The sequence below is a fragment of the Danio rerio genome, chromosome 11 (genome assembly GCF_052040795.2).
Source record: "Danio rerio strain M-AB ecotype USA chromosome 11, GRCz13ab, whole genome shotgun sequence".
In the NCBI taxonomy this organism is placed as follows: Eukaryota; Metazoa; Chordata; class Actinopteri; order Cypriniformes; family Danionidae; genus Danio; species Danio rerio.
The window spans coordinates 37,464,184-37,475,000 of record NC_141031.1 but is presented as its reverse complement, the minus strand read 5'-3'; the positions used below and the strand labels follow the sequence as shown (position 1 = coordinate 37,475,000).

The 10,817-nt window shown below is 35.2% G+C and overlaps 1 protein-coding gene across 1 annotated transcript in view; it reads left to right on the top strand.

Moving 5' to 3' along the window:
* The window catches only part of mapkapk3 (MAPK activated protein kinase 3), a 40,773-nt gene extending 35,782 nt beyond the window's left edge, over positions 1 to 4,991 (top strand). The window contains 3 exon segments of the mRNA NM_001080079.1: positions 883 to 968; positions 1,486 to 1,566; positions 4,415 to 4,991. Coding sequence (NP_001073548.1) covers positions 883 to 968; positions 1,486 to 1,566; positions 4,415 to 4,570 — 323 coding nt within the window. The 3' untranslated portion in view covers positions 4,571 to 4,991.
* Positions 4,992 to 10,817: the final 5,826 nt, after the last annotated feature.

Here is a 10,817-nt window from a genome sequence, read left to right as displayed (position 1 = left end):
AATTTGGACTCTTTAATTGCCAAGTTTACAAATGATATCACTGATTTGGTAGGAAAACACACAAAATGATTTATTTTCAATGTAAAAAGTAATTGTGGACTGGATTTGTTTTTACCTTCTATCACAGTCTTGGACAAGTGAACGATTAGTAACAACATTGGCTTTGATGCAGTGTTAGATTTTTATTTTACTCCCTAATTTACTGTTGGTGTCTGTTTTTGCCCATTGACTTCCATTATAACCACATTTAAGGGGGTGCCCAGAGTGTATTGTTGCTGTTGTTTTTTTTTAATACAAGGCATTTTCTCAAAAATATGTGTCAAAATAAGATTTGTCACCAAAAATCCTTCTGCTAGCTGAAAGTTGCGTCCAAATTAAGACACAAAATCACCCCAGAGTGGATGAAAACATCTGCAACAGTACATAAGGGTTAATTAGAAATTAAAGAAAAGCTAAATATTTTAAAAATCTTATATATTTTAAATGTATTTTAAGTATAAAAGGTGTGTATATAACCTGTTTTCAATTCTTGTCTATTTTTTGTCATTTTATTATTATTCTTATTAATTTTATCAGGCTTATAGTTAGGGAAAATAATCATTTATGTCTAAAAATAATAACAATAAAATAATAATTTCCCAAAATTATTATAGACGTGCACTTTATTGAACAGAACATTCAGATTAGCACAGACTGTTGACGACATGTTGCAAGTATCAGTTGATAAATGCTTCAGATATTCTTGCCGTGCTTCTCAGTTCTGTGCATGTTCACACTACAGTGCTGATCCACTATCTAGATCAGATTTCTTTCGATACCTGTAAAGCTCTTGCAGGCTAAAGCACAGATCAAGATGAACTAAAGTATAATATTCTCCTGCAGCCAAACAGTTGATCCACCAGCTCCTGAAGACTGACCCCAGTGAAAGAATGACCATTGAACAGTTCATGAACCACCCCTGGATCAATGTAAGTGCTTTTCCGATCTGCTTATCCGGCTTTTTACGTTACTGTTTTAAATTATGAGCTGTACGTCCAGTTTAGGAAACTTCCATTAGAAAACAATTATAAATAAAATAAAATAATAAAAAATAATCCACAACTACAGTGATAAATGAGTGAGAGGTATGTTTGGCTTTGTCATTTATTTGTCATAATGTTGCGCTTTTAATGTGAAATTATAGTCACAAAGCTTTTTTGAGTTTAATATGTTTTGTTTCTTTGCATTATTTTGTCATTATACATCCTGCAGTACAGTAATATTCAATATGCATCATTATTATTGCTGTGTAAAGACTTCTTGGGGTTGTTCATGGTATACTTAAAGTGATCTGTTAATTCTAACAAGTTCCCTTTTTAATATTCAATGAATAATGACAACTTATTGCACCCAGTTTTTAAAAAATCTCCTATAGTTCACATGAAGCATCATGAGAACATGTGGACACAAATACTACAGAACTGAGACATTTTTCTTTTCTCTCAGCAATCAATGGTGGTCCCGCAGACGCCTCTCCACACCTCACGAGTGCTCACTGAAGACAGCGAGATGTGGGACGAGGTCAAGGTAAGGCGAAATTATAGTACCTGTCCAGAGCAATGCATCAATACCATTTCATTCCATGCTGTTATTTTTCATTTTTTATATGCTCACAGATATCTGTCATATCATCTGTATCCTCAAGGGGGAGCCATATAGCAGAGTTATAACCAGTTCATTTTAGTTAGAGTAGCATCGTACTGGCATTATAGACATAGTTTTAAAACAATAAATGACTCAATGTAGAGTAAAATATTGAAATAAAACTATCTACATCTACTTAAAATATACATAGTTTTAATATAAACATTAATAATAAGAAAGCATTAATAATAATTACATTAATATTTATATTACAATTTACATTCATTCATTCATTTTCTTGTCGACTTTGTCCCTATATTAATCCGGGGTCGCCACAGCAGAATGAACCGCCAACTTATCCAGCACGTTTTTACGCAGCGGATGCCCTTCCTGCCGCATCTCAATTCACCTGTACCACATGTCAATTTACATGTAAATTAAAATTCATATTAATGCAAACAAAACAAAAAAAAAATTTTATTAACCATACAACACTTAAAGATTGCAAGTATTTAGAATATAAATGCCATTTAAACATTTACTATTATTTATAATTATATAAGCTATTTAAAGATATATTAGTAATAGTCTTAATACTCTTGCTATATAAAATATGATGCAAGTATGTATAATATATATGGAATTTAAATAGTATTTATTTTAATTGAGTCAAATTATAAATAATTAATGAATATCATATATGTTATACATATTCATTCATTCATTTTCTTTTCAGCTTAATCCCTTTATTATTCTGGGGTCGCCACCGCGGAATGAACCAGCTTTTGTTTTACTCTCATCACTGGGAAAATATTATACATATACTCTTACAAATATGTATTACTAGTATAACTAATATACGCTTAATATTTTATATATATGAGCAATATCACATGAGTGGCAGTGCAATAAGGCTGTATATCAGCACTGGTGGGAGACTTGCGTTAGCTCGAGACTGCAGCCTGACTGCCTTAGTGTCCCACCAGTGATGATATACTGTACAGCCATATCGCCTTCTACGAGTGTGATATTGCATTTATACAACAGTTCAACAGCATAATCGTGTATATGAAGAAAAGCAAACACAGAGTCTAAAAACCCTTTTGTATGAGGAATTACTTTCTTCCGCCATTCATACACATCTGCAGCTGACGTCAGAACAGCAGAAACCGTTGCTTAAAAAAAGTCACTTTTTTTCACTCTAGTATATGAATGACATGTACATGAGTGATGACACTCTAGGATAGTGTCTAAAGTGATGATAAAACGGGTGATTTTGCTCAAGTTTTAAGATTATAAGGCTGAACATTATTAAATGCCATCAGTCTACAATCGGGATATCACAATAATAAACCCCGAAAAAGCCAAAGCAAAGCAAACACTACCAGATTATTATGGTATAAGAACAGCACTACCGTACACAAAAGAGCGAGATCGCCTTAAAACGTTGCTTACCTCTTTTATAAGAATTTGATCAGCTGTATCAGTTTGAAATACGAAAAGAAAACTCAAGAGTTTTTTTCTTATTTTGTGGTCTCTGTCGCCATCTTGTGGTGCAACTATCTTTGCTCTGCTCAGTATGACAGGCTGATGATTGCTGATGTGCTGAATCTTGGCATTATTAATAATTAAAATAGGCACTATTCTTATAAATTAAGATTATTATTATTATTATTATTATTATTATTCTGGCCTAAAAAAGGTCTCAAAAGTGCATTATGTTGTCCAACAGCTGCAACATCCTGCAGTGAGTTTATTGATCTGTTGATCTGTGGGCGGAGTAATACAGAAAGTTGAAGAGGCTGTACAAGTTCTGATATTGCAGAATATTGCACGGCTGTCAGCCAATCACATTCAATAACCAGACAGAACTGTTGTAAAAATGTAAATACTCTTAGTTGAAGTCAGAATTATTAAACCCCGTTTGAATTTGTTTTTCTTTTTTAAATATTTCCCAAATGATGTTTAACAGAGCAAGGAAATTTTCACAGTATGTCTGATAATAATCTTTCTTTTGGAGAAAGTCTTATTTGTTTTATTTCGGCTAGAATAAAAGCAGTTTTTAATTTTTTAAAAAACATTTTAAGGTCAAAATTATTAGCCCCTTTAAGCTATTTTTTTGATAGTCTACAGCAGTGGTCACCAAACTTGTTCCTGGGGGGCCGGTGTCCTGCACATATCAGCTCCAACCCTAATCAAACACACCTGAACAAGCTAATCAAGGTCTCACTAGGTATACTTGAAACATCCAGGCAGGTGTGTTGAGGCAAGTTGGAGCTAAACCCTGCAGAGACACCGGCCCTCCAGGACCAAGATTGGTGACCCCTGATCTACAGAACAAACCATCATTATACAATAACTTGCCTAATTACCCTAACCTGCCTAGCTAACCTAATTAACCTAGTTAAGCCTTTATATGTATAGAAGTGTCTTGAAAAATATCTAGTCAAATATTATTTACTGTCATCATCGAAAAGATAAAATAAATCAGTTATTAGAAATGAGTTATTAAAACTATTATGTTTAGAAATTTGTTGAACAAATCTTCTCTCCGTTAAACAGAAATTAGGTTAAAAATAAACAGGGGGGTAATAATTCTGACTTCAACTGTATGTGTGAATCAAAAATAGTGTTGTTTAATAGCTGTAGACAATTTTCGTAAACATTTTTGGACCACTTCAAATGTTCACTACTATATATAGACATATTGTTATATTCATTTAACCATTTTTATTATACTCTTTACATTATTTTCTCATTTGCTTCTTCTTTTTTTCCTCTTGGTTTGCAGGAGGAGTTGACCAGCGCATTGGCCACCATGCGTGTAGATTATGAGCAGGTGAAGATTAAAGATTTGGACGCGTCCAGTAACCCGTTACTGAACAAGAGACGCAAGAAAGCAGCGACTGGCGAGAAGAGCGGAGGAAGTGGATGCAGCAGCCAATGAGAGACGGAGATGGAGAATAAACAGAGTAACGACACAACGGAAAGAGCAAGAGCAGATGAATGCAGTGAACACAGACAGACTCTTCAGAGAAGAAGAGAAGATGAACGGATGAAGGAAACGTTTCAGAAAAACTGTAAGAAATGCACATGTAGACAGAAGAAGTGCTTGTTTCTATCACCAGCAGGACTGAAAAAAAGCTGCTTTAAAATGCTTCAGTGTGTGTGTGTGTGTGTGTATGTGTGTACGTCATTGTTCGTTAATGTGTGTTTTCTGTGCACTGATCTATTATTTGTTACGCACTGTGTTTGTTATGTGTGTGTATTTCTATAAGATCTGTCAGTCCTATCACTCCAGAGGCTTCATTTGTTGTTGTTTTGGGCTTTTCCTTTTGGTCCTTTTAAATAAAAAATAAAAAAATTAACACATTTCCGAAGAAACTTAATGTCTGCACTGGAAATGTTTCACAATATTCATCGTGTTGTGAAATGTGGTAATTTTTTAGTGCAGTGAGTCACTTCCTAAGCCCCAAAACTCACCAGCGTCTGCCAAAAATCTATTCTAACTAAAATATGTGCCTTCCTTTCTTTCTTTTTTTTAGATGAACTTTCACATTTTTATTTTTGGCAAGAGTCACATGAGGTTTCCATCAGCATGTATTGATGCAGATTTTGAAGCATCGCATGGGAAAGGAGTGATGGAATCTCTTAATTCACAAATAAATGTTTGTATAGGTGAATTGGGTTAGCTAAATTGTTCATAGTATATGAGTGTGAATGAGAGTGTATGGGTGTTTCCAAGTACTGGGTTGCAGCTGGAAGGGCATCTGCTGCATAAAACATATGCTGAATAAGTTGATGGTTCATTCCGCTGTGGTAAACCTTGATTGATAAAAGGACTTGATTGAAAAAAGCCGAAAAGAAAATGAATGAGCCGAAAAGAAAATGAATGTATGATTATTTGCATTGCTTGCTATTGGTTACCAATATACAATGAGCAGCTCTGACAACATGATGGAAACACACCTAATTTACATTTTGGATTTTTCTTTTTTGGCCAAGTTTGAAAAGATTCACTTCATGTTAACATGGAAATCTGTCTATTGATACTTAAACATGCGAAAAAGGATGGTAAATGATGGTTCAGACATTGACTTCCATATTATCATTTTGTTCAACCAAGGCTTATTCTAAAAATGTACCCCTATATACATTTCTGGAAAGCCACAAATACACTGTAAAAAATGCAGGGTTCCACACAATTTATTCATTTTGTCACAACACAAATTGATTAAGTTGACTTAACACTTTTAACAAATATATGTGGATTGAACATAAAATATTAAGTTGTCCCAATGAAATCTCAAAAATTGTGTTGTTTCAGCTCAGTGTACATTCCAGGAGTGAATCCACCAGAGGCCGCTGTGTACGCTTTTTAAGATCTCAAATTTCTCTCTAGTATATATAAGAGGCCGCAGTATATATATATATATATATATATATATATATATATATATATATATATATATATATATATATATATATATATATATAACCAAACTTGAATGAAATTTAAGCACTCCTTCAATCTGCATCAAAATATACCTTTTTTTTTTTTTTTTTGTTACCACACTTTACCAAATCTAAATATAACTAAATAAACTTTACTGTGATCAAACTACACAAATCTGCAAACTCTTTCACTTGTATTTTCATTTGATATTCGGCGTAGCCAGTATCATCTATACTTTGTTATATATACTAAGCTGGAGAGGACTTTAGAGCACGTCCTCTAAGAGAGCCAGGAATAGGGGGAAAGACGTGTAAAGCAGGGTCTGATAATCACCATGGCCTTTATGAAGAATGTTCTGGACACACACGTAAAGGTCAGGATCTGCTGTCACAAGATGTGTGTTTATTTTCAGCCCTCCAAACAGTCTTAGTTATTATATGATAAACTATTTTCCTCCCTGACACTGTAAACATTTTGAGCGTCTTCATGTTTGAGTAGATATAAACACATTGCGCTGTTTGCTGGTGAGATAACGAGCTCAAGCTGAACTGTGTTTGTGTTCACCAGATCACATTTACATCCCGTTTCTCGACCCTTCTTCATTTCATGCCCTCATCACAATTTCATGTCCTGCTTTGTTCCAGTCTGGAGTGCATTTTCCAGACTACAACAAAGTAACTTGCTGTTTAACTACCATATGATGAATAACGGAGAATCAAACCAGTTGACAATTTCGGTTTCCAGTTGTTCGTTTTGGAATTCAAGACTAAAGTCTGTGTGAAATCAAAATGTACAGTGTTTATTTTGCTAGTGCACATCGTTATTTTTTAGGTAAAGAATTAATCCGTTCAAGTTAATCCACTGAAAAAATGTTTGTTTTGGGAATCAACTTTAATCAAAGTCTGACCCTTTGCTTTTGAGTTTGGAATGGCGGTCCTTCTCTTTTGACGTCAATAACTTTAGCCACACCCCTAATTTTCTACGAGGGAATGATGTGCAAAAAGAAAGCTGGAGATTTTTTTACTATAGAGGGGAGGATGAAAAGGTTTACATTACTTACCACTGGAAAACCATATATGGAGGACGAAACCTGCAAAAACAATAAACAAATAAATAAATCTAAAAATTCATACATATATACAGTATATATATAGTTGAAACCAGAAGTGTACATACACTGTATAAAAAGGCACATAACCATTTAAAAAAAGTCAGATGTTAATGTGACTAAACTTTTTCTCTTATAGGTAAGTTAGGATTATCATATTTGTTTCTTTTATGCTTAATAGTAGAATACCGAGAGAGATATTATTTTGAGAAATTATTATAACTGTTCTTGAAAGTCATGTTTACATACAATAAGATTATTCTGCCTCTGAAAAAGCTCAGATGAGGGTGTCAAGGTTGTGGAAGTTTCTGATTGGCTAATTGACAACATTTGAGTTAATTGGAGGCACAACTGCAGAATAGTATTTAAGGAAAACCTCAAACACACTGCTTCCTTGTGTGACAACATGGGAAAATCAACAAACCAGAATCAACAAAAAAGCTGGATTACAATTAGCTAAATTACACTGTGAAAAATTATAATTTTTGGAGACATGTCCTGTGGTCTGATGGAACTAAGATAATGTTTGGCCATAATGACCAGTGTTACATTTGGAGGACAAAGGGGAAAGCTTACAAGCCTAGGAACACTATCCCAACTGTGAAGTATGGGGGGCAGCATCATGTTGTTGGGCTGTTTTGCTGCAGGAGGGACTGGTCCACTTCACAGCATAGATGGCATCATGAAGAAAGAACATTATGTAGAAATACTGAAGCAACATCTCAAGACATCAGCCAGGAAATTAAAACTTGGCCACAAATGAGTCTTCCAAACAGACCATGACCTTAAGCATACTGCCAAATTAGTTAAAATGTGCTTTAAGGACAACAGAGTGAATGTTTTGGAGTGGCCATCACAAAGCCCTGCTCTCAATCTTATAGAAAATTTGTGGGCAGAGTTGAAAAAGCTTGTGCGAGCAAGACAGCCTACAAATCTGACTCAGTTACACCAATTCTGTCAAGAGGAATGGGCCAAAATATCTTCAAACTATTGTGAGAAGCTTGTGGAAGGAGACCCAAAACATTTGACCAAAGCTAAATAAATATCAAGGAATGTATGTAAACTTTTGGCTGTCTAGAAGTTAATAAAAAATTCTCAAAAACGAATTATCTCATTATTCTGGCATTTAGCAAATGTAAATCATTTAGGTAATCCCAAATGACCTAAAATAGTAAATGTTTATATGATTTGCCATCAGACATTTTTTTAAAAATAGTTATGTTCCTTTTTTAGAGTGTTTTTTAGAGTAAGCTTCTGGTTTCAACTGTATATATATATATATGTATATGTACAGGGGGGGAGTGTAGTGGCGCAGTGGGCAGCACTCTCGCCTCACAGCAAGAAATTTGCTGGGTCGAGCCTCGGCTGGGTCAGAGTTGGCATTTCTGTGTGGAGTTTGCATGTTCTCCCCGCGTTCACATGGGTTTCCTCCAGGTAATTCCGTTTCCCCCACAAGTCCAAAGACAGGTGAATTGGGTAAGCTAAAATATCCGTAGTGTATGTGTATGACTGTGAATGAGAATGTATGGGTGTTTCCCAGTGATGGGTTCCAGCTGGTAGGGTATTACCTGCTGGATAAGTTGGTGGTTCATTCTGCTGTGGTGACCCCTGATTTATAAAGGGACTAAGCCCAAAAGAAAATGAATGAATGAATTTAAATATGAGATTCTTTTTTCTGTTGAACCTGAAGAAGATATTTTGAAGAATGTTGGAAACTGATAGCAATGAAATCCATAAAATGCTATGGAAGTCAATCGTTACGACTTTAAGTTATTTTGTAAATAATAAAATCTCAAACAGGTTTTCCACAAGTGTAAGGTAAGTAAGTGATCACAGAATTTAATTTTCTTTATGTCTGAGCATCATGGCAGCTTTTAAAAGCTGAGTATAAAATATTTGGGAATCACCAAATTGGTCAACTATGTTGCTAATGACAAAACTTCTGACCATGTTAACAAACAAGTCTTTTGGGAAATGCACCCTTGGGCAAAACCTCACAACTCACGTCACTCCTGTCTTTTCTACAGCTTACAAAAAACACTAAAGTGACAATTAACAACAACAGTTTTACACCCACTGACTCCAACTCAACCCGTTTTATTATCCAGCACAGACCATGTGACCTTTGTCCTGACTTGGCCTTTGTCCAGAGCTCCGTCTGTCTTTACTGTGGCTTCACTATGGGCTGTGTGTGTCTACGTGAGGGACATGTTCCACTGCACAGGCTAAATATGTTTTTGAATGCAGACGCACTGCAGCATCCAGCAGGTCAAGATGTTCCTAATGTAGCCGATGGAGATTCCTGAGAGACAGCGTGCAATTAAAACACCTCTCCTGCATTAGTTTGACACGGTGGCCTTATTAAATTAGATTATGAATGATACCCAGCTTTCTAAAGGCAGTGCAGTTTTATTTTCACTGCAATAAAGCTATGACAACGTTTATAGACACATTATAATCTGATTAAGAATTTTTTTATATCAGTAAAGTTCTTTCTTATGAATCATAAAGCAATCATGTGGCTTTTATAATTTTATATGACCGTTTCATTTTGTTTTACTTGGGAAGGAGGCACGGTGGCTCAGTGGTTAGCACTGTCCTCACAGCAAGAACGTCGCTGGTTTGAGTCCCGGCTGGACCAGTTGGCATTTCCGTATGGAGTTTGCATGTTCTCCCCGTGTTTGTGTAGGTTTCCTCCGGGTTCCCCCAAAGTTTAATAACATGCGCTATAGGTGAATTAAATAAGTTAAATTGGCTGCAGTGTATGTGAATGAGTGTGTATGGGCATTTCCCAGTACTGGGTTGCGGCTGGAAGGGCATCCGCTGTGTAAAAAACATATGCTGGAATAGTTGCCGGTTTATTCTGCGGTGGTGACTTCTGAAATAGAGAGAAAAATTAATAAATTTACTTGAGAAAAAATATGACACAAGTTAGTAGCAAAGCCTTATTAATAATTCTAACTAGATGTTTGAGGACAAACTTTTTGTTAGTATGAAAAAGAATCAAGTTGGCTAAAAGAATGTGTAAGATCCCTGCAGTCAACAATTTAACCACTTTAAAAGTGGACTGAAGCAGGCAAATAAAAAGCTTTAAGGTTATTCCCTGAGTTTGTAAAAGCATGATATTAGCATGATTCCAGCATGAATTAGCATAATGTTAGCATGATTCTAACATTAATTAGCATGATTCTAACAAATTAACATGTTATTTGCATGAATTAGCAGGTGGTTAGCATGTTTCTAGCATGAATTAGCATGTTGTTAACATAGTTCCAACATTCATTAGCATATTTCTAACATGTTTCTAACAAACATTAGCATGTGGTTAGCATGATTCTAGTATGAATTAGCATGTTGTTGGCATGATTCCAACATGAATTACCATGTTGTCAACATGTTTTTAGCATGATTTAGCGTGTTGTTTGTAACTCCAGAAGAAAACAAAGAATGCAGAGTAATAAAAATTACAATAAAATATATTAAATGTTATAAACATATATCATTACTATTATTGGCCACGCGGTGGCGCAGTAGGTAGTTCTGTCGCCTCACAGCAAGAAAGTCGCTGGTTCGATCCCCGGCACGGTCAGTTCGCGTGGGTTTTCTTCGGGTTCTCCGGTTTGCCCCACA